Source organism: Neodothiora populina (genome assembly GCF_041146345.1).
Source record: "Neodothiora populina strain CPC 39397 chromosome Unknown canker_contig_3, whole genome shotgun sequence".
Lineage (NCBI taxonomy): Eukaryota > Fungi > Ascomycota > Dothideomycetes > Dothideales > Dothioraceae > Neodothiora > Neodothiora populina.
Genome location: NW_027191417.1, coordinates 1830050 through 1856531, shown reverse-complemented (window position 1 = coordinate 1856531; position 26482 = coordinate 1830050). Strand labels below are relative to the sequence as shown.

At 50.2% G+C, this 26482-nt stretch overlaps 7 protein-coding genes across 11 annotated transcripts; 5 read left to right on the top strand and 2 right to left on the bottom strand.

The window, feature by feature from the left end:
* Positions 1 to 426: 426 nt before the first annotated feature.
* AAFC00_005006 (uncharacterized protein) lies at positions 427 to 2038 on the bottom strand (the record flags this gene model as incomplete). The annotated part of the gene is made up of 2 exons (XM_069344730.1): positions 427 to 1209; positions 1295 to 2038. The coding sequence occupies 2 exons, from the start codon at positions 2036 to 2038 to the stop codon at positions 427 to 429; spliced, it is 1527 nt and encodes a 508-aa protein (XP_069197167.1).
* A 1221-nt stretch (positions 2039 to 3259) lies between these two features.
* On the top strand, positions 3260 to 5011 carry AAFC00_005005 (uncharacterized protein; the record flags this gene model as incomplete). 2 transcript variants are annotated; one of them, XM_069344728.1, is made up of 4 exons in its annotated part: positions 3260 to 3580; positions 3670 to 3876; positions 3935 to 4095; positions 4147 to 5011. In XM_069344728.1, 4 exons carry the CDS (start codon positions 3260 to 3262, stop codon positions 5009 to 5011), a joined length of 1554 nt encoding a protein of 517 aa, XP_069197165.1. The 2 variants fall into 2 exon arrangements, with proteins under 2 accessions (XP_069197165.1, XP_069197166.1); XM_069344729.1 differs by having other exon boundaries at positions 4138 to 5011.
* Positions 5012 to 5704: 693 nt separating this feature from the next.
* On the top strand, positions 5705 to 8110 carry AAFC00_005004 (uncharacterized protein; the record flags this gene model as incomplete). Of its 2 annotated transcripts, XM_069348216.1 has the most annotated exons (5): positions 5705 to 5889; positions 5948 to 6264; positions 6310 to 7184; positions 7233 to 7699; positions 7756 to 8110. In XM_069348216.1, 5 exons carry the CDS (start codon positions 5705 to 5707, stop codon positions 8108 to 8110), a joined length of 2199 nt encoding a protein of 732 aa, XP_069197164.1. The 2 variants fall into 2 exon arrangements, with proteins under 2 accessions (XP_069197164.1, XP_069197163.1); XM_069347785.1 differs by having other exon boundaries at positions 5948 to 7184.
* A 2145-nt stretch (positions 8111 to 10255) lies between these two features.
* AAFC00_005003 (uncharacterized protein) lies at positions 10256 to 10855 on the bottom strand (the record flags this gene model as incomplete). Its single annotated transcript, XM_069348588.1, has 2 exons — positions 10256 to 10640; positions 10713 to 10855. The coding sequence occupies 2 exons, from the start codon at positions 10853 to 10855 to the stop codon at positions 10256 to 10258; spliced, it is 528 nt and encodes a 175-aa protein (XP_069197162.1).
* Positions 10856 to 13280: 2425 nt separating this feature from the next.
* On the top strand, positions 13281 to 16058 carry AAFC00_005002 (uncharacterized protein; the record flags this gene model as incomplete). 3 transcript variants are annotated; one of them, XM_069344725.1, is made up of 6 exons in its annotated part: positions 13281 to 13318; positions 13368 to 13911; positions 13964 to 14181; positions 14234 to 14425; positions 14480 to 14698; positions 14756 to 16058. In XM_069344725.1, the coding sequence occupies 6 exons, from the start codon at positions 13281 to 13283 to the stop codon at positions 16056 to 16058; spliced, it is 2514 nt and encodes an 837-aa protein (XP_069197160.1). The 3 variants fall into 3 exon arrangements, with proteins under 3 accessions (XP_069197160.1, XP_069197161.1, XP_069197159.1); XM_069344726.1 differs by lacking the exon at positions 13281 to 13318 and having other exon boundaries at positions 13381 to 13911; XM_069348215.1 differs by lacking the exon at positions 13281 to 13318 and having other exon boundaries at positions 13903 to 13911.
* A 5833-nt stretch (positions 16059 to 21891) lies between these two features.
* Positions 21892 to 23152, top strand: AAFC00_005001 (uncharacterized protein; the record flags this gene model as incomplete). Its single annotated transcript, XM_069344724.1, has 3 exons — positions 21892 to 22810; positions 22866 to 23059; positions 23132 to 23152. 3 exons carry the CDS (start codon positions 21892 to 21894, stop codon positions 23150 to 23152), a joined length of 1134 nt encoding a protein of 377 aa, XP_069197158.1.
* A 1332-nt stretch (positions 23153 to 24484) lies between these two features.
* On the top strand, positions 24485 to 25954 carry AAFC00_005000 (uncharacterized protein; the record flags this gene model as incomplete). Its single annotated transcript, XM_069344723.1, has 5 exons — positions 24485 to 24491; positions 24560 to 24603; positions 24787 to 24933; positions 24992 to 25830; positions 25897 to 25954. 5 exons carry the CDS (start codon positions 24485 to 24487, stop codon positions 25952 to 25954), a joined length of 1095 nt encoding a protein of 364 aa, XP_069197157.1.
* Between the last annotated feature and the right edge of the window lie 528 nt (positions 25955 to 26482).

Here is a 26482-nt window from a genome sequence, read left to right as displayed (position 1 = left end):
TACTACGGTACCTTATGTACAAGAGTGATACAGACGCGACAGATAATGAGCAACATCTGCAGCCTTTGTACACTGCATCGACGTTCCTTTGTATACCAAGGTACTAGTAGTCAGTGCTTTGAGCTTCCTTCCGCCTTGCCTTCTCTTCTCCTTTTCCTTACTTTTTATCACTCTTGCCTAAACACACGTGAAGAAGTGAAATGAGAGATTTGGAGATGACTTGATGAATACTTGGTAATTCTGAAAGAAAAACCGGGTATATGAATATATAAGTAGATGGATATCATGAAAACGTGAACAATCTGCTTGGCATAAGCGTGCCCTCTCCTCTTCCCTTTCTCTTCCTCTCACCCAGCCACACTAACAACGCACGACCTGACAACGAATTAAAGGATAAAAGAAAAAAAAAAAGAACAAAAAAAGTCATTAAGCGGAAACAGACCAATCACTGTGATGCGGGCCCTTGGCGAACCTCCTGACTGGCTCCGTCTTGAGATCATACCCATGCGCACCAAAGCAGTCCAGCTGCGCCTCCATGAAGTTCGTCGGCAGCGTCTCGCAAGACATGTACTTCAGATACTCGAGCGACGCCCCGAGACAAGGAAGGTGGGCGTTGACCTCCAGTCCAGCAATGACGACCGACTTCAGCGCGGGCATGCAGCGGCGCAGATCGCGCGACACGTCCTCGCCGCACAGGGGGTGGACTTTCTTTGTTGAAGCCGAGTAGTGGCGCTCGAGGATGTCCGTGATGTAATCCGAGCGGATGATACAGCCGGCGCGCCAGACGTTGATGACGGAGGCAAAGTCGATGTTCCAGCCTTCGCGCTCGTCGGCGCGCGCCATGAGGTCGAGACCCTGTGCGAAACACGCCAGCACGGAGGCGTAGACTGCGTCATGCAATTTATCCAGGAAGGCGGCCTTTTGCTTCTCGCGCGGGTACATCTGCTCGGTTTCGAGGACGCCGATGTATGGCTTTATGGTGGCGCGCAGGGACATGTCCGAGGAGGCGAGGCGGAAGTTGTGCGCTGCGGCTAGGGAGGGCGCGGGGACATGTGCTGTGATGGCTTCTTCGTTGGCCCATACTCCTGTGCCCTCGGATTCGTTGGCGTCTTGCACTACTGCGTCCCGGATGTCTGATAGCAGGAATCCGCCTTTGCTGTTCTTGGTGCGGCAGATCGGTCCGCTGATTTCTACGAGGAAGTTGTTTTTCTGGTGTGGTTGTTGTGTCAGTCTGATCCATGAAGAGTAGGGAGAGTCATATCTGTTGTGGGTTGGGGTGAATTGCAAAACTTACCAGCGGCCCTTCTGCGCACCACGAATCAAACATGCTGCCAATGGCATCTCCATCCATGCCCACGCAAGTCATCAGCTCATACGCCTCGGCCAGCGCTGACATGATGCCGTGCTCGATGCCATTGTGGATCATCTTGACATAATGGCCACTGCCTCCCTGTCCGATGTGCGCAACACATGGACGGCCCTGGGGATCTCTGGCTGCAATTTTCTGCAACAGAGGAAGAAGCAGCGACACGGACGCCGTCGAGCCTCCAGGCATCATGGCAGGACCGTAGCGAGCACCGTTGAAGCCCCCCGAGATGCCCATGCCAACGTAGTGGACACCGTTGGGCTCGAGCATGGACTGCCGCTTCTGCGTGACACGGTAGTCTTCGTTGGATGCATCGACAACAATGTCTCCTGCCTGGAGATGGGGCGCCAGGGTCTGGACTACCCCGTTGCCGGGACCGCCGTGTGGCAGACTGAAGATAAAGACCTTGGGCGATCCGAGCGAGCTGCAAAGAGTGTCGTAGTCCTTGCAGACGATGATCTTGTCTGAGAGACCGGACTCCTTGGCCTTGGCAGCAGTGTTCTGCATGCTCTGTTCCGAGCGATCATGGATCGAGACTGTGATTCCGTTGGATGCAAGGAGAAGGGCAAACATGGAGCCCATGACTCCCGTGCCAATGACGCCGATCTTCTCGATGGTCTGAGGCAGGTGGCCATTGCCATTGGAGAAGTCGTTGCTTGTGAGGTGAACCATGATGTGCAATGGGTATCAGGGTACAATCTGATATGGATTTTCTTACAAGGCACAATAAATTTATGCCAGAAATAGTGCTTTGGATATGCTCTGAATGAACTTGAGATGAAATGGACTTACCCATTCACTTACTTGGCAACTTCAACATTATTATATCAATCACTACTAACCACCATCACCCCTCATGATTCAAGGATGAATGTCGACCTGTCGCCCTGTGATCGTGATCAAAAGAATCCTGCGCCGCAGCAGGGTGACGGTCGACTTGGTCGACAGTTGCCCATTGGGCGTCGTATCGGGATATCACGAAACTGTTGCAGATGCATCGAATCTTCCACCCCTTGGATCTCACTTCCTCTCGGGGTAGATGAGTGTGGGGATATGCGGAGGAGACACAGACCATCCTTCTGGGTCCGATGGGCTAAGTAATCAGTGGAAATGACACATGCCAAAACCTTATTCTTGGCGGGTGTGGAGTTGGGAGTGAGTCTGGGATGAGGCTGATATTATTGCAAGGGCCACTGTCGATTATGGAGGTGTCTCAATTGTGTACAATACTTGTAGAGACAAGCGGGTCTCTGCAGGTGGTCGAGATCACTTCTCGTCTATGTACATGAGCGGTCGTCATGGACCGTAGGCACTTGGATGGGTTTCTGCTATTCGCTTTCTTACAGGCATTCTTGACAAGCCGACATCTACTGTTGGGCAGGCCACTTCTTCGATTCCCATCACAAAATGCACAAGGCAAGGAAGGTACAGGAAGTAGTTGGCCGCAATTTTCCCCCACGGCTCACGTTTTCGGCCTGTTTGGTCTTGCAGTCTGGGACGAGCTAGTGCTTCTTGCAGTTTAGTGCTATACCCTTTTTCACGGGAAACATTTGCGGCGAGTGTTTCTACCGTCACGTGTAGTACCAAGACCAGCCGAATGCTTGGCCTGGGTGAGTCTGACCCTATCCAATAACGTCGGCTTGGGCGACTCCCACCCTAGTGGCCCATAGTACACAGTGGTACTATTCTAGATGCACGGTAAATCTGGTCTACACTTGCGGCCGTTCCGACCAGAGGTCCATGCAATGGGCCACGGCACTTGATACTATATAAACCGTGATAGTCCCCCCACGGGGTACTCCACTTTCTCCCCACCAGCATCTCCAGATTTTCTCTCTAAACAGATTGGCCCATTACTCGAGCAGAGGCGAATAAGCGAAAATCTCCACAGCAATGGCCGCCCCTACCAGCAATCCTGCTCTATCGGAGAAGGACGTCAACATTTCTGCAGAGAAAGATGGCGCTCTATTTTGCGAAGATGTGGCCTCGATCAACACTGCCAACAGGGTCCCCGAGCTGTTGAGGGATCTCGCCCCCGAGGAGCGACAGCGCCTGGAAAAGAAGTTGGTCCGCAGAATCGATCTTAGATTGCTACCAATGTTGGTTATTATGTACATTCTCAACTACCTCGACCGCAACAACATTGCCAGTGCCAAATTGGCAGGCAAAGTCGGCATGGTGGAGGATCTCAACATGACTTCAACTCAATTCAATGTATGTTTGCCACATCACCAAAAAGATAGGGGGAAAAAAGGAAAAGAAGAAAAAAGTCGTTGTGGGCATTTCCGCTGACCAGGAACCAGACCTGCGTTAGTATCCTCTTCGTCGGTTACATTCTTATGCAAGTTCCTTCGAACTTGTTGTTGAGCTACATGGGAAAGCCCGCAATCTACCTTCCTACCGTCATGATTGTTTGGGGTATCATCTCTGGATCAATCGCCGCAGCTCAGTCATATGGCGCAGTCGTTGCTATTAGATTCTGCTTGGGTTTCGTCGAAGCCGCCTACTTCGTGAGTCCATTCAATCGAGCTCATTTGTACCGATCACATTTGCTAACACCGAATTCAGCCTGGATGCTTGTTTTTCCTTTCCTGCTGGTACACCAGAAAAGAGCTTGCTTTGAGAACCGCAATGTTGTACGCTGGATCTCTCATCTCCGGAGCATTTTCTGGTCTCATTGCAGCCGGCATCTCCGATGGTATGGACGGAGTCAAGGGTCTTGGTGCCTGGTAAGAATCGCATGTCTCCCTACAATAGCTCCTTGCTAACAGCAGAAACAGGAGATGGCTGTTCATCATTGAGGGCGCTGTCACCGTCGCTGTCGCTTTCGCCGCATACTTCATCCTTCCCGACTTCCCCCACACCACTACCTGGCTCAGCGAGCAAGAGAGGCAGCTCGCAGTTTACCGCCTGCAAGAGGACGTCGGTGTTGCTGAGACTGAAGATGAGTCCGGTAGCTTCTTCCACGGCTTCGTTCTCTGCCTTAAGGACCCCAAGACATACATTCTTCTTTTCGTCCTTCTCGGCATCACTTCCAGCGCCAGTGTCACCAACTTCTTCCCGACAGTGGTCGCAACTCTCGGATACAGCCACGTCCACACTCTTCTACTGACCGCACCTCCTTACGTGCTCGCCTTCATCACCGCCTCATTTAACGCATGGCACGCGGATAAGACTGGAGAGAGATTTTACCACATCGTCCTCCCCCTTATTGTGTCTGTTGCCGCATTCATCCTTGCTGCCGCAACCACTGCTACCGCTCCTCGCTACGTTGCCATGATGTTGATGCCCGCATCTTTCTACATGTCTTTCGTGGTCACCCTGGCCTGGATCTCAAACACACTTATGCGCCCCAAGTCCAAGCGTGCTGCATCTCTCGCTCTTATCAACTGCTTGAGCAACACCACCAGTATTTACGCTAGTTACATGTACAAGGATACCATGGGTCCTCGCTACATTATTGCGTTCAGCGTCAACTGCAGCACTGCCGTCATCGCAATTGTTGCGGCTCTTGTCTTGAAGATCACCCTTACTAGACTAAACAAGAAGCTAGATCGCGGCGAGTACGTCGAGGGAGTCCCCATGGGAGGACCTGCTGCGGGCAACGGAGGCGGTGAACAGAAGGGTTTCCGCTTCTTGGTCTAGGGACATTACCCCACGCTATCACGTTCCATGTTTTCATCTTTACCTGCAATGACATTACGCATCGAGCCGCGTATATGAGTTATGTATATAGTCGAATGACGAGAATCATCTTTTGAGACCAACCTGAAGTCACTGCACGGCTCTGCTAGGTTCATCAGAAGTGCAAAATCTCATGTCGATATGTGCTGAATAAAGTTCTTCCGTCTGAGTAATCGAAGAAGGTCATGTTTCTCGTACCTTATCTCGTTCAAACACCGACACCGTATTCGTATCTCACTGCACATGTTGACAAGGACTTGAGGCTTAAACGCAGGCGAACCCTTATGTCACAAAGGCTATATCGGATGATGCTTAATCACGTTATAGGTGTGTGGCTCGACACCGTATTTCAGCAATATGTCATGGTAGTCTGCTGCCGCCGCCTCCGCTTGTCTATTTGCGAGCTTCCGCCATCACATTCGAACGACCTTTTGTCCAAATGATCAGCATGAGATTTGTTGCGCACTGCGACATTTGGTCGATCCCGAAGCCAACGTGATGGGTGGAAGGAGGACTCGGTATTGCCCCGCATTCTACCGTAGGGTCCATTGAATAGAGACAGTCGCGTGTCCGAGGGTGACTCTCACCCCCCGATCAGATGGACTCTATCGCCCTTGTATAACCAAATTGTGACAATAATTGGTCCGGCGCATCATGGCTACGCGCGCGACTCCTGCTCCTACGAAGCGGTCTGCGCATCAGGAAGATAACCTAGCTTGCAAGGAATGTCGTAGGCGCAAGGCGAATTGCGATCACAAGATACCCGAATGCTCGACTTGTAGACGTTACAGACGGCATTGCTTGTATGACAAACATAGCCGCACGCCTCTGACAAGGAAGTACGAACTTTTCAAGACGCTTATCGGATAGAATGATGGACTGATATGCCTGCAACAGACATCTCACAGAGGTTGAGCACCGTCTCCAGCGAGCCGAGGCCATCCTCAAAAGGCTGTATACGGAGGATCAGGTTACTTTTTTGCTTGATCAGGATGTGTCGGGAGATATACCCGTGCTTCCCCCATTACGCTCATCAGACAATGGGACACCAAGACAGTCAATGTCGGATGGGGGCCAGTTACATGCGACTCCAACCAACCAGCAGCATGATCATTCCATAGAGCCTGTGAAAATCGAGTCATCGCAGTCATGGTGGTCGACCCCTACAGAACATGAACCCTATGTTTCCTCGCCTTCGGTCAGACCGGATGCAAGTCCAGCAGGGGGTGAGGGTGTTTATCCATCAACTGACTACTCAGACGAAGAGTTCGAGTGGGATGAACAGGAACAGTCGTCTGCCGGTCTCGGATCAGGTGACTTTGCGCCACCGTCAGCAGGCGGAGAAGAGGGCGTGAAAAAAATCATGGATGGCATGGCTACTCTCACTGTAGATGCTGCTAACTACGGCTATCTGGGCACGGCCTCTGGAGCCTCGCATCTGCGGACTATGTGGATGGAGACGGGCAGAGGGCCAGCGTGGGATGCCGACTCCAGGAACGAGCGTCAGCAACATATGCAACAGCTGTTGAAACAGTCTCAGAAGGCGTCGATGACATCCATAGTCCATGCTCAGGCTTTGGTAACTCGGGCCATGTCGGACGCCTTTGTTGATGCATATTTCAGCCTGTATCATCCCACCTTTCCTGCACTGCATGAGCCGACATTCCGGGCACAGTATGCTAATGCTATTCCTCGTCCGAGCCAAGGCACATGGCTTGTCCTGGCGAACTTGGTTGCTGCGACTGGAGCCTTTGTATCCAGCACAAGTTCACAGGATGATACCGATATTGCCATTTTCAGGACTGCAAAGCAACATCTCTCGATGAACTGTCTAGAAATGGGAAATATTGCGATGGTACAGATCTTTGGTTTGACAGCGCACTATTTGCAGAAACGTAACAAGCCAAATAGCAGTTATAGCTATGGAGGTCTTGCCCTTCGTCTTGCGATTGGTTTGGGTCTTCACAAGGAGCTCGGGGGTCAGAAGATGACTACCTTGACTCGAGAGATGAGGCGGAGAATCTGGTGGTCTCTATGTGTGCTGGATGTAGGAGCAACGATTACTTACAGCCGACCGCTCACGTGGCCGCAAGAGGGCATAGATGCGGCACTGCCGAGTAATTCTCATGAAGATGTAAGTTTGTCAAACAATGCCGATTCTGACATGTGCTGACTCTCATAGCATCTTACCTCGGCCACAAATATGCTGCCAATTGAGGTACAGGAGGCGACTGTTGCAACGTACATTCGAGAGCAAGCTTCCTATCATCTACATACGATGATGATCTACAATCGCTTGATCAGCAATCCTCCACCGAAGGCCGATCAGCTTCTGTCACTTGACGATACTGCTACTCACACCTGGCTGCAGAAAGTGCCGCCGTACTTCACCGATGATGCTGGAATGACTATCGATCCTCGATTCGCCTTGGTACAAGGCATCAATGCTTGGCGTTTCAGAAATTTGAGAATCATTTGTTATCGACCATGCTTAGTACGATGGGCGCTTCAGGCCGAAAACGAAGTGCTTCCATGGGACGAACAAGCAGCCACTGACAGATGTCTCCAAGCTGCTCAGGAGTCCATTACTCACATACAGAACTTCTGGAACACCAAGTATCAGACTCGACTGACCGCCTTCTACGTGCTGTAAGTTCAATTTCTAGTTTTCTGTTGTGTTCAGTAACACTGATCGATGAATTTAGATACTTCCTCTTCCAGGCTGTCCTGATTCCAGTACATTGTCTCCGAAGTAAGCCGCAGTCACCGCTTGCACTGGGTTGGCGCTTGCAGATAGAGGCGACACTGGAGGTGATACAGTCAATGACAAGCATGAATCCGAGCGCAGGGAAATGTCGCGATGTGATCCTCAGCCTATGCGGTTCTCATCTCCGTGATTCGAATACTGAGATGTATGATCCATCCATGGCGTCCATCTTCGAACCTACGTGGGACGCCACCAGTTGGATGGCAGGATGCGCGCCGACCCTCATCAATGAAGACCTGTGGGCTGGAAGCCTAGATCACACCGAATTCAACTTTGGCAATCCGATCGGATAGAGCCACACGAGGACGAGGGCGAGCTTCAATTGCTATTGAGGACCTTTGAAGCATGTTCCAGCAGCAATATTGTTTCGATCAGCGCCTCTGGATTCATCTATGACAATGTCATAGAAAATAGACTTGCCAACCGGCTTGCCGTGTTCCTGCACGAAGCAGCTTACTGCAATGTTGAAGTCCGTGATGTTGAAATCCGCGAGGAGCTCACCTGCGATGCAACATCGGGCGGGTAGAGAAACAGGTCAATAATCATGGATACTTGACCTCACATCGTGTCACGTGCACTATGCCTTCACATGCAAGCAGTGACTGCCACGGAAGTGCGCTACGTCAATTACTACACTTCGAGTATACGTCCCCGACGGGCGTGCTGTGGTTGTTGGGCAGAATCGATGTCTCAGCTCTTACGAAAATGGTGATGCTGTTGTGGCTGTTCACATAAGAGGAAATACTGTACCGGAAGACAATCACTTTATTGCTTATGTAGATGTGTTGGTTGACCAAAGCAACTGTGGTATATTGACATGTATTGATGGAGGGAGGTCAGCAATAGGTCTCGAAGGATGTAGGCAAGATACTGTATATAACATGAACATTGACCGTTCAAGGCCGCTGTTCGACTCTAAGACAATGTGTACGAGTATGTGTATGGTCGCGGGCCGCCAATCTTGATGTCGAAGGCTGCATTGCTGGGCTTGCTGTGTTGATCATTTCTGTACATCGAAAGTGACATTTGGGCAACATCCCGGTTCTCGGATTAATATATTTCAGAAACCAGTAGGTCCGTAATCGCATACGAAGCTACACGGATGTTTCACCTTCTCGGCCCATCTAGATAAAATCAAGTATACCACAAGAGAAAAACAATAGTGACTGAGAGCAGAAAATTATTTTTACATATCAGACAAGCTACGTCTGAACATGAATCGCGCAAGGAGATGATTGACGCAGACTAAACCATTTGTTCTTACTCTGCATGGAAAACGCTGGATATCCCACGTGCTACACAAATGTACATCTCTAGACCCCGCGGAGGGACATGGAGAAAGTCGTTTGCATATTCCACGGTCACGCATTTCACCGAAGCATATAACATCCGGGACATGGAACAAATGATCTCTGCATTGACCCAACCTCCGCTTATCAGCAATACGCATCTCGACCCTCGACAGTAGTGCAGCAAAAGCTTCACAGAATAAGTGCAACCCACAACGGGGGAAGCTTCCACCATTCTTCTTTCTGTTTCTCACGCGTCGCGCGGAACTCTACTGTACCTTGGGTTTCTCTTCGTTTTAGAGTTTGATGAAGAGCACAGGATCCCGCTTTCACAGCACTAGTGGCTTTACCCCGGCGTATCACCGTCAGCCACCAACCAAGGTGGAAGGGGAAATCGAGCAGTTCGCCCGTAGCCCGCGGGAACCAGTTTTGGGCCCCGGGACCATTCTGTCGGGTCCTTGTACACAAATAAGGTGTAGTGAGACAATATCCTCGGTAGTTGATGTTTCTAGACCTTCATAGGGTTGCGCAGAGATGCATTACGAGAGGGATCTTGAGAGGGCGAAGAGCAATGCCGAGGTTTGAGTTCATAGCCTGGACAAAGATTATCGTTCGACCAGCAGAGTTATAATGGATCAGTGGGGACGACTCTTGAGACCCACGCGAAAGAGAGAGAGCGCTTGGCAGGACTGGTCGCTTGCAGGAGTGTGCGTATCTTGAGATACAGAAGGGAAGACCTCGTTTCGAGATGTCCAGGAAGTCCATGACGCACACTTCCTTGAAAATGATCGTTATGGTGTCGTGCTTGAGGTTATGCGAAGGCTATTCCTCTGCGTTCAGATATTTCCTTCAGCTGCCACGGAGCGGAAGGGAGGGGAGGCTGGATGCTTGACCATGACTCTTTGCGAAGCTATCGCGTCGGGTTCAGTTGCCTCAGTCTTGACTGATCTTCGAGGTGCGATGGAGTTGTTACTTGGAGGGAGATGTCGGGAGACACAGCAATCACATAGGACTGGAAAACTGGGTCGTGATGATTTTGATTCATTTGGTTATATACAAGGATACTGCAGTTGGCCACGCCAATCAAAAGAGATTAAAAAATTGTGTATGTGTGAAGCTAAAAGTGTTTTGACTGATACAGCTTGACCTTTACGGTGTCGTGACCGTTCTGTCGTCCCAGTCCTTGTCGTATACTTTCACACTGTCCACATCCTGACGGCTGTGGCTCTGAATATCGTATGTGGTCTGTACGTAGACTACGTTGTCCTTGCCCATACGGACAAGATTCTCCTGCGATGAAGTGCTATTCGCGCGCCTAGGAGTTATGCTCTTCACGGTTGTCGTGCCGAGTTCAACGTCACATCCGCTGAGACCAGATGATTTGTAGCGCTTGCTGTTCGTGGGACGCGAGCCCGCCGAAGGAGGAGACGAAGGATCGTATTTGCCCGAAGTCCAGAAGGTCCTCCTGAAAATTGGTCGCAGGATTGGGATGTTGATGGCGAACAGACCAATGATGGTTTCTCGAACTCCCCATCTGAGACAGTGTTAGGCAACTTTTCAAGTCAAGGGCTTCGTTTTCGCCCCATGCCTCTCACTTGAGACCCACCTGTTGATGTTACTGGCACTCGGTTCGGCGTCTAGCGAGTAGACGACACGAATGATAGCAGCTACGATGACGAAGACGCCGGACGAAAGAAGCAAGGAGATGATGAGCTTCTGGCGCAGGGGGATCTTCAGCTTCCAAAGCATTGGTGCAGGAACGGAAAGCAATGCGATATCAGTACCGATGTTGAGCGCAGCCACGACACCGAAGAGTTGAGGTCGGAATCTGCACTTCCATGGCGGTATAGGAACTACCTGCCAATTCAATTGTATCCTGTCGTGATTTTGGTAAGCCACACTGTGTCAAAGGAGTGGAAGTGGCTACTAACGGATAGCATCCTAAGGAAATAGTAAGGAATACTGCAATATATGCGGCTCCACAAACCCAGAACAAGTAGTTGACCAGTCGATTGTGCAAAGAGCCAAGGGTCAAACGTTTACTATACGGATAGTTAGTCTTAAAGACAGCTGGGTAGAAGGATTAAAAGCTCGCACTAGAAGAATAACATTGTGAACTTCATGCACCAAATGAGAGTCGTATAGCTGTACCTGTACCTAGCGATTTAGTGTATGTTCATTGAACGCAAGCAGGATTTCAGCATCATTCACCATGCCGTGAGCTCTATCCTACTGCCATATTCTAAGCGACTGATGTCGCTGGCCGTAAGGCTGGGTATCATGCTCTCGGTAACATCGATATTCTGACCCGTGTGAACTGGATTCCAATGCATTAGAGAAAAACCCATAGTTTGGAGTCCCTTCAAGCATTCGACTCACAGACAATGGTGACACACGCCGCGTCCAACGTATAGAATAACAGCGTCTGCAGGTTTGAGTCAGCTTCTCGCTATAACATGATAGATATCACTGTTTTGACATACAAGAATTGTTATGTAGTCATCGCCTTGGAAGCCTCTCAAGCCGACAGTCCTGATTCGGACAATGAATCGGCTAAGGATGATCAGAGCACCCAAGATGTACCATGTCTGCGCAAGCTTGGTCAGATACCTGTCAGGTAGGCAATGATTGTACAACGCTCACCCAGATTTCGTATAGCTCAGTATCCATTGTGAAGGCTGGGATCGAAGGCAGGAATCGAAGGGTACAAGAAGACCAAACAAATATTTGCACGCCTGCATAAACGGGTAAAATCCTCTCGAGGTGGGTAAAGATACGATATATGTAAAATATGAGAGCGTATCTGAAACGAACCACTGAGTGCCCTGCGAAGCACCTACCGCTTTGGTCTAGCGATACTTTCCACCCAGTAATGAGATGAGAAATCGACATCCCCGCTAGATGTGCCGTTGATACTGTGCAGTATAGATCTGTTCAAGGGCCCCACTCGAGATCTGCCTTTGAGCTAAAGCGGGAGTCGAAACGAAGGCGCATCAGTGCATCTGTCATTGGACTGTCCAATTGCAGTTCGTCCAGGGTACTAGTCAAAGCGTAAAGGCCTTCGTGAATAAGACTAGGTCTTTAGAGTTACTGTACCATATGGCAAGACCCATGGAAGGAGAGAAATTCGGTCATACTTCTTTCCACTTGCCGTTGGCGAAGGGAAAACGACGCACCCACCGTACTCGTACTGTTTCACGATGCATGAGGATTTCAATAATGCTTATAAGGCAACGCATACTTACGACAAAATTGAGACTTTTGTGGCACATTTTCACGACATGATGTAAGACCCTTTGTTCATTGTGTGCCTACCTTAGCTCTGATGTGGTGAAGTCAATCAGTTCATGTAGCCCGGCAACATGAACGTCGGTACGAGGCGTTACACGCAAGCCGCTAGGCTCGTATATCGGCTTGTGCAGAATATCCACGATGCGGTGATCGCCTAGGTGTAGATCGATTAGAGTCCGGGACCCTGGGTGCCGCAGTTGCCCGATCTTTCCTAAGGCTAAGTCTCCCGTGATTATGCTGAACAACATTCACAAGTCTTAATCTATTGCAATATTGGACCAGAGGGGTGTACAAATCGCAATGGTGCCTGGGTACTCCCAAATACGCTATAGTTAGATGTGCACTGCAGATGGAAGTTCCGAATGCGCTTTTATGCAACGTTTTTGTCTAACTTGTTACACAAACCACATTTAGCGAGCTGTGTCCTTAATCCGCAGATAGTCCCTGCTTAGTCCACGTGTATCTTATACTGTACCCACCCATGATCTTCAGGAACACTGAGTTTTTGCCTTATACTGCATTATAAAATGTCATGGCATGTAGCTAGAATCAAGGCACACGGTAGTTGAGTGTGATAATGAGATCGCATTATAGGTGAGTATGATGACATCATGACGACAGTGATCGACACTCCGCCTTCCGCGGTTTCCTCAAACGACTTCATGTTTGTACACAGTAATATGCAACGACTGCTATTGATGCTATCACACTAGGCAGCGTGTCGCATAAGGGAAATTTCACATCGACTACCCTGGTAATTGGGGTTTGCATTACGAGGAGTTTGCTCTATTCTGGACAGGCAACAGCACCTACAACTACAATCCGATCAAGCGTGGACCTGAGAACAACAGAAACTTTCCTTTGCCTAAGAGGCAATCCCGATATGGGCGTAAGCACGAATGAAAATTGCCTGTCCTCAAAGTGAAACCCTCTCAACCCTTGCAAACGGCTTTTTGCTGAATAGGAATAGGATAGAGAATGCAATGGGTCCAGCGCGCGAATGGCCTGCAGGCCTCCAGAATATATCTGCGTTCGTGGAATCTCTACAATCTGCAGCTGCTATGTTTGTGGGACACGATCTTGTTATGTTGCAAAACAAACCCTGGGCGCAGTTGCTGGGCACTCCTACTGAACAAGGAGGACCGCTGAAAGATGTAGTCCCTGAGGAACTTGCAGAAACATTACGATCAGCCATGAATGGAGACGTGCCTTCGAGTATGACCGTGCAAGCCTTTGATGTTGAGGGTAGACAGCACCTTCGAGATTGGCCTGTATTATACAGTCCATTCACCGTTGGTGAAGCGAATGGCATCGTAGTCCAAGTCATCCACCCACAAGGAGAACAACAAAACGCGGACAACCAATGTGATTCTGGTTGCCACATAGGTGGTCATGCAGAACAGCACATGCACGAGATGAATCCGTCGAAAGGAAACTTCGATTCCAGCCCAACAAATCAACGAATTTCTCTCGATCGTCAGCCATTCTTCCAGAAGTTTGCAGAGATGCTTCCGGTGCGATGCTCCTCGATTACTAGCCGTGGATATATGTTCTGACTATAGATAGACTGGACTGGCAATACTAGACCACCAAGCTGAGGCATTGTTTGTCAACCAACAATTTCATGAGTTGACTGTCCACGGAGGGACCGACAAATCATTCAAGAAATGGCCCAAAACCATCCATCCGCAAGACTATGATCGAGTCATGAATGCATACCGCGAGGCCTTCGAGTCTCGGACTGATCTATCTACCGAATTCAGAGCATATGGGAAGGAAGAACCGTAGGATATGCTTGCGACCGATCGCCATCCATGCAGCTAACATTGAGACCAGGTGGAGACTTTTCCTCATGCGTCCTCTTGAGGATGAAAATCTGGAGAAGGCTAGTCTGAAACGCTATGGTGGTTTCATCTGTGCTGTGGTCGACATTACAAAGATCAAGGCTGCCGAACTCTCGGAGAAGAAGGCAGCTCGGGACGCTCAAGAACGTAAGCGACAACAAGAGCGTTTCATCGACATGCTGAGGTGAGTGGAATAATACTTGCTAAACTTCTCGTCGTCTGATCTAAAGTCGTCCAGTCACGAAATCCGAAATCCGTTAGGCGCGGTACTCCATTGCCAGGAAGACATTCTTGAGGCGATTGATTATGGCAAGATCAGGTCCGACACGATAAACGTCGATGATATCGTAGAAGCTTGTGAGACTATATCGATATGTGTGGGACATCAGAAGACACTTGTCGACGATGTACTGTCCTTTTCGAAACTCGACGCCTCTATGTTATCACTTGCCCCAAAGTAAGCAGTAAAACTTGTCTAGTTGAGATACCAATAGACACTGATCTAAATAAATAGGGACACCCAGCCGAAGCGGCAGATGGCGGACTCGTTGAAGATTTTCCAACCCGAGCTGCGAAAACGCCACATAGGATTCGACTACCAACTTGATCCCTCCTACAATAAGCACAAGGTGGAATGGGTCAAGGCCGATCTCGTGAGGATCAGTCAAGTGCTTGTGAATCTGATGACCAATTCCATCAAGTTTACCGCTAAGAAAGAGGGGCCTAAAAAGATTGCTGTTGACGTTGGAGCATCCATCGAAAGACCAACGTCATATCCCCCTGATGTTGTGTATTTCGAGTTGGACGATCAAGTCACCCATATGGACTCGACACACAGCGCCGAATGGGGCAATGGAGAGGCATTGTATATCACGGTCGCGATACGTGATACGGGCATAGGAATTTCCAACGAGAACCAGACGAAGCTCTTTGATCGTTTCAGGCAGGCCACTCCGAAGACCGAGGAGATCTATGGCGGCAGTGGGCTTGGCCTAAATATCTCGCGGAAGATCTGTCAACTACATGGAGGAGAGATAGGTGTCAGCTCCAAGGAAGGAAGCGGTAGCACATTCGCGTTCTTTTTCCGTGTGCGACGATGCGAGACTACTCCTCCAGATGGGGCAAGTATGAATCAAGAAGAGATGCAGAACGGCCTGCACATTCCGGAGGAGATACAACAAAAGGACCTAAAGGACAAGGATGTGCCAGAATCCCTAAAATCGCCACGAGTGGAACCTTCGTCGAACAATGATGATAGATGGAGTCACACAGCAGACATTGTGTCCAACATCCCTCGAAAGCCCGACATCGATCAAAATGGGAAGAATGTCAAGGACAAGGATGGGGACACTTCGCGCAATCGCCGCACCCAACTGACAGATCGCACGAAAGGAGACCAGCCTTTCCTGAAGATCTTATTTGTTGAGGACAATCTCATCAACCAGAAAATTCTCAAACGCAAGATGCAATCAAAGGGCTTCGAAGTCGTGACTGCGAACAATGGCAAAGATGCTGTCGAATCTTACAAGGCCGCGATCGGCCCAGGCGCCACGTCGCCAGCGTTCGACTGCGTTTTGATGGACCAGGAGATGCCAATCATGGACGGCAATGCAGCTACGAAAGCTATTCGAGAATACGAGACCGAGAACTCCCTGCCCAGAGTTCGGATCATAGGCGTATCGGCGAACGTGCGACAAGAACAGCAGGCAGACATGAAAACGGCCGGCATGGACAGCGTGCTTTCCAAGCCTTTCAAGATTGACGAACTCGTCTCCAGGATCAGAGAGGTTTCCAAAGAGGCCGAAAACAAGACCTGATTAACATCCTAGCTGCACGCGTTCTATACCTGGAGAATCCCTACCCCAGAGGTACCATGCATGTAGGAGTAGACACACTTCACAGCGCTACGATATGAGTACACAGATACGACGTAAGACGATCGATACGACACGCAAGACTACAGCAGAACAAAACAGCCTGCTCTGGTCCTAAATCTAGAAAAGCGAATACCCAAAAAAAAAGCTCACATCACAGCTCAATACAGTATGACCAGCCAATAGATATGGATAGATTTTGTTTTCTTGGGAAATGTCATGTTTGATACTTGGCTTGTTCAGTTGTAAATACCTCGTTTGTATCATATTCGTCAATCTATTTGTCGATTAATTCGATATATGCTCTACTGTTTGGTGATGGCCAATTCTGGTCCACTTCGCATACAAGTAGACAAAACCTAGTGGTCGGAGACTCGGTACAGCAAGATGCATATGCTTGTTGAGAGACGCCCCCTCACAGTGATATATGATATATCACCACGGCATCGGGCGACCTGGGCAGTGGCGACGCACCAAACAGATAGTACAGCATCATTCAAGGCCAGAGTAGAAAAGGAAAGAATTACGGATATAAGCATATAAGCCCCCAATCTATCTCGAGATTCTAATCTGCTGCAACTGATCCCTAGCCTCATAATGGCCTTCCATGCGCCACCTCAAGCCATCATAATACGGCTGCAACGCAGCACCCACTTCCGCCTGCCACCACTTATCCTGCATACTCGCCACAGCGCCATTATCGCCGCCACGATTCGCGTGCGCGAAATGCAGATTCCACCTGGGGTTCAGGCGCTGCCAGGGCATGCTGCCGTCGGGAGCGTGGGCGTGGTTGAGCAGCTCCGTGCGGTCGTCGATGTGTTCTGTGTCGAAGATGTTGATGCGGTGGGGTTTGGGCTTTTGGTGCGCGGATAGCGATATGTAGTGCTTAAAGGCCTTCTCCGAGGGCCGCAGCAGCATGAAGCCTGTGTCGAATTCGTCGGCGTTTGGTCCTGCAATCGCGGCCAGTAGGTATCTCTGCGGTAGGTCTTCTTTGGAGTCGGCCTTTGTGGGTTTCGAGTCGATGGTCTTGCTCTCGTCGCTGTCGAAGACGCCATCAAGACATTCATTGACGATCGTCGCGGCGTCGAGGAATAAAACGCGATCGAAGCCTTCGAGCTGCCACGCGCGCAGCTTGGTCATCTCGTCTCGCCACTGCGGCGTCAACCTGCTGGCGTGCTCGGTGATAGTGACGTATTGGATTTCGACAACGTGGGCGCCGTCTCTGGCCAGGCGGATGCGCATCGCTCTGGGCACGTCTGGAGTGACGAGCACGATGAATGGGATCCTCGCTTGCGTTCTCGTGTCTGGTTGGTGCAGCAGTTGGTAGCCTAGGAGACGCGCTGCCACGAACCAGAAATTGCTATTATAGTCCTCCGCACCAGGCGTAGCATTGATCATGGTTCCTGAGAGGAAGGTGGCAAATGTCAGACGATGGTCTGTTTCATTCACTGCGTCTGTAGATTTGTCTACGGATATGGGTGTCGTGGAGCTCGTTTCAGCAGAAGAGACTTCAGAAGAGCCCTCGGCCTCGACTGCAGTTGGCTGGGCTTCGTTGCTATTGTCTGCTATTGATTCGACCTCGGGAGTTGGAGACGGTGGCGAATCCGACGGCAACGAGGCAGGAGGTGGTGTTTCGCCTTCCTGGTGCAATCCTCCTAGTTCTGCGCCTGCTTGCACCGCGTTGTGGACAATATCGACAGCATTCTGTTTCGCCGTTTCACTGACATAGCCCGAGTCCTTCAGCAGATAGATCGTGTAGATGCAGAGCACTACAGCCACCGACGACAACAGCATACGCCGAACGAATGGAATCATCATGCATAATGCGAACTACAAATGCGCGAGGACGGAGCCACGATATACGTTTGTTACTGCTTTTTCACTGAGCAGCGAACAGCATCGTACGCAGACTCTTCGCCGGATGAGTACCGTGAGACAAAATCGAAAGGCATTGCTCGGTATAGATAATAATGTTGCGATAAACGAGGTATCGGACAGGGGCGGTATTAACCTTTCTGCATAAACGTTATATTGTAAATTAGTATGGGGCAGATCTAACGTCGCTCTCCACTAGGCTAGAACACATCGCCCCATAATTGATCGTACAATATTGTTATCGCTTAGCTTTAAGTCCTAACATTCTTCTGATGTCGTTTTCCAGCTGCCCTTTATCTACACTAACCTTCGTTCTGTGCGAGTCGTTATTGGCAGCTGCTTGCGACCGCTTCTGCTTTCGTACAACGTCCAATATAGTCTTTCTTAGCTTAACGTCACTATCTCCCTTATCAATGTTATGCATCTCGGACTCTGTGTCCGAACCACTTATACTGGCTCGCGGTACTGTGCGATGCCCCACAGTTCTCCGTACACGTAGAGACCGCGTTCCGTGATTTCGTTTGTCGCGTGCCCGATCCCTTGTCTTTGCATATCCCGAATCTAGTCATGATACAGTCTTGCTGTGCGATAGCCTGGATGGCTCCGGTCCTTTCTGAGCATTATCGTGTAGATTATCAACACCGTCCTGGAGATCTTCAGATTCGATACCCGAGCTTCTCGATGTCGTCAAGCTGAGTCGACTGAATGGAACGTCAATCTTAGTCTGATTGAGCTGGTGAAGTTCGGGATTATGGGTATCATGAGTGTCCAGCGTCAGTGATATACCCACCTCAGAGAGGGCGCCAAAGTGGTCATTGTAGACTTCCTGGATTGAGGTAGCACCAGTCGGGTGATTGATGGCTTGTGGCATCGAATCAATAGTGCTTGGGATAGTACCAAAATCAGCGGCGCCGTCCCACGCAGCCTTCTCATCGAGAGACAGACTCGAATCTTTGGCAGTCGAAGCAGTCGGTCCGATGTAGAACTGAACGTGGTCTCCAGGAGAGACGACACTTCGCAGCGCAGATTCGGAATCTTCGAGCTCAGGATCAAGGAACGAGAGAAATGAGTCTTCCTGCTGGGCTTGTTCTTCGGGTGTATATGACGTGTCCGGATCAAGCGAGAGGAGTCCAGCCTTCTTGCCCCACCCACCTCCACCGGAAAGGACTTTATGCAGTCTGACTCGGTGTTGTAGTAATGATAATGGCGAGTGAGCCGCAGATTTGACCCAGCTTTGGTCATTGTCTTTCCACCGCCGCGTCAGATCCTGTGGGGCAAGAACATCGAGCATTGTGAGAGAGTAAGAGGCGAACACCTCCTTAGGAATCACGAGTGCCCAGACAGAGACAGTCTGAGGGGGAATACTGCGAGCCTTGAAGTAAGATTGCACCGAAGTTTCGAGCTCTTGAGATGCCAGAATGGTTTCGTCTGTTGACTCCGCTTTGGATACAGTCGCATTGGCTGATAATCGGCGGACAATGTTCCCCATACAAGCAACTATAGAACGCGCAGGAGTCAGAGGCACAAGCGGCGCAGTCAGTACCAGGTCATCGCTGTGTGCTGAGAATGGTAGCCGGATGGTCTGGTCATCGAGGTGTTGTGAGGATATTAGTTTGAGCTCTCCACTCTCTTCTCTGTCGTATCGACTATGGATCAGTGTCGAGGACAGTCCATTCTGGAAGACGGTGTTGGCCAAAGGCACTTGTACAGAGTATGACAGAGTTGAAGTCTCGGCCGATTTGCCTTGATTCTGCGAGGATTCCTTGTGTTTTCGATCGGTCGTAATGCTGAAGGTCAAACTCCGGCGAACTTGTAAGGAAGAGGCTAGGTCTCTAACGATGCGATCTGCTTGACCCACATGGAGGTCGAGAAGGCCAGGCGCATCACCAACATCGTCAGTGAACATGTAAGCAAGTCCTTCAGACCCAGCATCCTGCAGAGGACTCTGACGACAGGACGGGCGTGGCAGTCTATCGACAACAGATATGATGGTGTGTATCCCCTGTGTCGCCTCATGTCCACGGTCAGAGTATATCCGTTGCACAGTGCGCTCGAAAAGTTTCCTGTTCGTTTTCGCACTTTGTGCATAGGCTGGGGTGACAAGGAAAATGAAGAGGGCGAAGGACTTTTGAACCTGGTCAGGGGATAGTTGAGGGATTTGGTCACATAGTTGGGACAGCGCAGTGTTATGGGGATTCGCAGTCAGAATGGTACAGGCGCGATCCTTCTTGCCATAACGCCTTTGTCTATTCCGTAAAGAGGTATGCTGGGAATTGCCGGAGACGTTGTTGAACCCATGTTTCCCGTTGCTCTTCTTTACAGAAGACTTGAGGTTTCTGACAGTATATGATTTTTGCTTCCTGATCAGATCCGATCGAGCATTGAAGAGGCTTGTATACTCAAGACGATCGTCGACGGGAGTAGCCAGTCTTCTGCAAGCCGCGACAGAGAAGCGACGAGATATGGAAGCTGTGCATAAGGTCGAGTGCGCGCAGGAAGAAGCGCGGATGCTATTAGTCCATGTTGTAAGGCTCGTCGACATTCCCGCCGGCCTACACCTCGGCATTAAATGGGTAGCGGCGGTTGTGATAGATATAGGCTATTGTTTAAGGCAGGAATGCCGGAACAAGAGGCGCTCAGGGCAGTCGATAGCTGCAGTGTTTCGGTTTCGTGACGAGAACGGAAAGAGCGAGGCGATGGCAAAGCTGTGGTGTCACAAGTGCTCTATGTACGGATCTGCGTCTCTGGCTCGGGCAGGATAGTGATATCAGGTATCAAGGCATTATCATGAGGGAGAGCAGCAGCTAAAGATTCGTAACTCCGACACGTACTACTGTCTGTGAAGAGTTGAGAGGCACGGATGATGGAATCGCATAAGAAATCGAATCTCAATGGGTTGACTTTTCAGACATACAAGTACGTAATCATTGCTCCAATAGTAAGTATAGATTGTATAGCACCTCCGAAGCTGAATGCGGAATGGACCCAATTGTGATTCGCGCAGGCAGATGAACCCCGATATGCACGATTCATGGAATAGATGATGCCAAGGCCACATCTTATTTCGCCTCAGATTGAGCAGGGCCAAGACGAGTTTCAGCGACTGCGAGAGGCGACAAAGAGTCCAAAGAGAGACAGAAAGATGGTAGAGACGGGTTTCAGCATCAGCCCTACAGCTTTACTCCACACAATCTGCTGGTGCCTCGACATTGACACGTCTTTGGTCGGCAAAAGTCTACTGTATGGCCTGAGGCGTGCAGCAAAGAAGCTACTTGTATAATCAATCCCCTTGCGTTCCTAGTACAATAATTTGACCTTGTCTCTCCCCAGTCGACCAAGTGCGGAGTCTTCTTGCTAGTCACTTCAGGCATAAGGCTCGCAACAGCCGTAGCTCGTGAGATAGTCTTTTGCATCAGTAGCAGTAGCAGTAGCAGCAGCAGCAGCAGCAGCAGCATTCGAGCTGCTTGGGAAATGAGTTTGTCTTGCTCAACACTCGGATAGCAGCCAGCGCTCGGCTCCCCTTTTGCTGCCCTTTCAGTTCGTGACTGTTGTCAACACTTTCCAATCGCAATCAACCCACGCTGTAAGCACTAGCTCGACCCTCTTATATTCTCTCCTTGTTCTTGTTGTCGATATATATTTTTCTTGGTCGGGGTTTTGTCTTTTTCTTCTCCCTCGCTGTATTTTCTACATTGTCTTGATTACGTTTCACGATCCTCCATCTCCGCTGCAGCACAAGTACAACAGCTCTGGGTCAATCCATTTGTCCCATGTCTGGACGCTGACTTCCACAAAGCTTCGGCCCCCCCTCGACCGCGTCACCCTCGCCTCGTCCGTCCTCCTTCCTAATCCCTCACAACCTCACTGCTGGGCTCCTGCCTTTGCACCCGCCAGATCAATCATGGCGGTCGTGCGTTCGCTTCGTCGTACCAACCCAATCACCATTGTGCTGGCCGGTTTACTAGCCATTGGTTTCTTGATTTTCATTTTCTCCTCCGATTCGACCGCGCCTCTTCATGTGCCTGGCGCACGACAGCTACTAAAATCAAAGGATGCCGCGTCCAATGCGCTGTCGCCGCCGTCGCTGCCCTTCTTCAAGTCGACTCTCAAGGCTGGCGAAAGATCACCCCCGCCTCCTGTCGTGCATTATCACATGAACAATGTCACCAACACCGCCGATCCCATCGGCAAGAGCGAGAGCGTTCTCATTCTCACACCTCTTGCGCGCTTCTACCAAGAGTACTGGGACAACCTGCTTGCTCTCTCTTACCCTCACGAGTTGATCAGCCTGGGGTTCATCATTCCAAAGGGACGCGAGGGCAACGAAGCTACAAGGTTGCTACAAGAGCGCATCGCCAAAACCCAGTCAGGCCACAGCAGCAAGCGCTTCGCCTCCATCACCATCCTGCGTCAGGATGAGGAGCCGCCACTCTCGTCCCAGAGCGAGAGCGAGCGCCATGCCATGGCCAACCAAAAGGAGCGTCGCGCCGCCATGTCGCGCGCTCGCAACGCTCTCCTTTTCACCACACTCGGTCCTACAACGTCTTGGGTGCTCTGGCTCGACTCCGACATCATAGAGACACCCCCTACGTTGATTCAAGATCTCGCCAGTCACGACAAGCCCATCATTGTTCCCAACTGCTTCCAGAGATACTACAACAAGGAGAAAAGTGCCATGGACGTCAGACCTTATGACTTCAACAGCTGGATCGACAGCCAGACTGCGCAAAATCTTGCCAACAAGATGGGCCCAGACGAGATTTTGTTGGAAGGTTATGCCGAGATGGCGACCTACCGGAGTCTCATGGCTTACATGAGCAGTACGTGCATTCTCACGCCTTGTTCAGACTGATCATTGACTTGACATTTCTACAGATATGAACGGAGACCCTCGAGAGATCGTCAACCTTGACGGCGTTGGAGGCACAGCGCTTCTCGTCAAGGCCGACGTGCATCGCGACGGTGCAATGTTCCCTCCCTTTCCTTTCTACCACCTCATCGAGACTGAGGGATTTGCCAAAATGGCTAAGCGTCTAGGATGGAGTGCGTGGGGTGTGCCCAATTACTATGTAAGACGCCTTTTTCCCTGATGAACCTTTCTACATGTCGAAGGTACATGAACTGACTGTGCTGTCATCCAGGTATACCACTACAACGAATGATCGATCTAATAGAGAGTATATCGAACTACTTTCTGGTCTAGTGGCAGGCAAGCGAAGCAATGTTACCAGCGTGCGAATGCAAGATTGTTGATTATGGCAGCGATATACGCAGGGAGTCGAAGTTTTGACTTGGTCGCAAATTATGGTGCGGCGTTGCAAAGCATAGAACAAGCAATGGCGTGCATACACTCACGCGTACCTTGATACAGAACTATGCACACAACCGTGCGGGGCCGGAGGAGAAAAAATAAGCGAGCAACATGGATCGCTGCATTGTATAGATAGCCCCTGTCAGATATAAGGAAAAAAAGGATAAAAAAGAGTCAATAACGAAGAAGTCATTGAGTTGCAATTCATGTTGTGATTTCGTAATGCAGCGATGCGACTGTTTGAGTGCAGGTAGGTGCCTAAGCAGCTGTGCAGGTTGGCTTCACTGTAAACACAGCCCCTTTTATTTCGGGAGTGGAAGCAATCCAGCAGGGTGAGCGTCAGGAGACACAGTTCGGGCGACGTTACACTGCAAAGCAAAGAAAAGCAAGCGTCGCTTCCCGCATACGACTATTTCAGATCAATGGCGTGTTGAAGTGACGAGATGACGGGACTAGCCTCCTGCAAATACGAGATCTGGATACAAGGCGACCTCGAAAATGTCACGAGTAAGCAGACTTTCAGACTTTTTGGACAATGTGGTAAATTTAGAAGCAAGGGGTGGAACGGATGTACCGCAGCTGTAGTGTTAGTACTGCACTGTACCTTAGCAGGAAGCTTTACCTTCGTACCTACCTTAAAGCACCTTAGCGGCTAGGGTCGGTCGGCGGCGTAGCATATCTTGGGCCGGACTGGTGAGACTGGAATTGGGGACAGTACAGAACAGCTGGGCCTGAATCTGAATTTGAACTTTCTGTTAGAGCTACTTGTCCTGACTGAGCCTGACCTGTCGCTCGCCCCGAGTCTCTGCCCCCCAGTCCCTAGAAAAGCAGCAGAGAGAGGCGCCCCCCCAATTGCCCTTTGCCCTTTGCCCAAGGGGCCCACCGCTTGCCCACACGAGTCGTCAGCGCCATCCCGCCCCCCTTCTATTCAAATGCAACTTGTTGTCTCTCCACCCTCAACCCCCTTTGCCTTTTGAATCTTTTTCTGTTGTCTAAAGGAACCCAATTCTCCTCCTCCCACCGATTGACCATCCAATTCCATTTCCATTGTAATAATTCCGTACACTCTTTTCTGTCGCTTCATCTAGCTGCGATCAATCAATTATCTTACGGCTTGACCACTTTTCCCGTCACTGCGCTCTACACAACAAATACCCCGCTTAATCAATTCCATTTACTCAACATGAAGGGTAAGTTCCATGTCGTTGTTATGGAGGTTCTGCAATCACTCAATCATGTATGCTGATTGTGCTCCAAGCTCTCATTCTTGTCGGCGGTTTCGGTACCCGCCTCAGGCCTCTTGTACGTTGACACGCCTGCCGTCTGTCTGATGGTCAGATGCGCGCAAGCCAGACAGAGTCTCCTCATCTTCAGCAAGGAGAGAAAGCTTCAAGAGAGGAGACATGTCTGCCGTCCGCGCTCTTGACGCAGTCGGCCGAGCAATAGCCACCACAACATCCAAAACAGCGCTGACCAAATGGCAAGACCCTCACCCTTCCGAAGCCGCTGGTCGAGTTCGGAAACAAGCCCATGATTCTCCATCAAGTCGAGGCTCTTGCAGCTGCCGGCGTCACCGATATTGTTCTCGCTGTCAACTACAGACCCGAGATCATGACCGCAGCATTGAAGAAGGTAAGGAATCGGGAAATGTAGAGGACATCGCAACGCTCTCATACTGACCAATCGCTAGTATGAGGAGACGTACAACGTCAGGATCGAGTTCTCCGTGGAGACTGAGCCTCTCGGTACTGCGGGCCCCCTCAAGCTCGCCGAGAAGATCCTGGGCAAGGACGATACTCCTTTCTTCGTTCTCAACTCGGACGTCATCTGCGAATACCCCTTCCAGCAACTCGCAGACTTCCACAAGGCCCACGGCCAAGAGGGCACCATTGTCGTGACCAAGGTCGAGGAGCCCTCCAAGTACGGTGTCGTGGTCCACAAGCCCAACCACGCCTCAAGAATCGACCGTTTCGTCGAGAAGCCCATTGAGTTTGTTGGCAACCGTATCAACGCCGGTATCTACATCCTCAACCCCAGCGTTCTCAAGAGAATCGACCTCAGACCCACATCTATTGAGCAAGAGACTTTTCCCGCCATGACTCAGGATGGCGAGCTTCACTCTTTCGATCTCGAGGGCTTCTGGATGGATGTCGGTCAGCCCAAGGATTTCCTTTCCGGAACATGCCTCTACCTTTCATCTCTCGCTAAGAAGGGCTCCAAGGCCCTGACTTCCAACTCAGAGCACTTTGTCCACGGCGGCAATGTTATGATCGACCCTACCGCCAAGATTGGCAACAACTGCAAGATCGGCCCTAACGTGGTCATTGGCCCTAATGTGGTCATTGGCGACGGTGTGAGACTGCAACGCTGTGTGCTTCTCTCTGGCTCCAAGATTAAGGAACATGCATGGGTCAAGAGCACCATTGTAGGATGGAACAGCGTCGTCGGCAGATGGGCGAGACTGGAGAACATCACCGTGCTCGGAGACGACGTCACGATTGGTGACGAGATCTACGTCAACGGTGGAAGGTATGAACATTTGTCCCATGGTTTCAACTTTCGAGCGAAGCAGAGAACTAATTTTCATTGTCACAGTGTCCTTCCCCACAAGTCGATCAAGCAAAACGTCGAGATCCCTGCTATTATCATGTAAAGTAAAAGCACGGAAAAGGCAACAAACACACAATACCCAACCAGTATTATCTATTTTCATCATCTATAGCGTTATGGAAGCCCAGAAAAAAAATGGTCAAAAAGTCGTTTAAACTCTTACTCTGAGAAGTTGATTGGAGACATGGCTGTATGAGGGAAGATTCACACCAGCATATACGGAAGTCGGCGTTTGGGGAGGTCCTTCTGGAGAAGGGTTTCAATTGACTGGGACGAATCCGGTCGTCGGTTATTTTATTTCCCCGCTGGGTATATTGAATGTAGCATTCATACCTCTTCTGGTCCATTGCGTGTTTGCTACGCTAATCGTCTTTTTCTGTGAGTCTATCCTCTAGTCACTATCATTACTCGTGTGATAACAGAATGTGTGCAAATAACATTTAGTGTTGATGAAGACTCGGGTATTGACAGGGCTTGGCAAGGGGTACAAAAAGTCTAAACCATATAAACCTTTCGGATACAAGGCTCGCTACCTGGTCTCTTCTTCCACAAGTAGGACTTTGACCGTTGA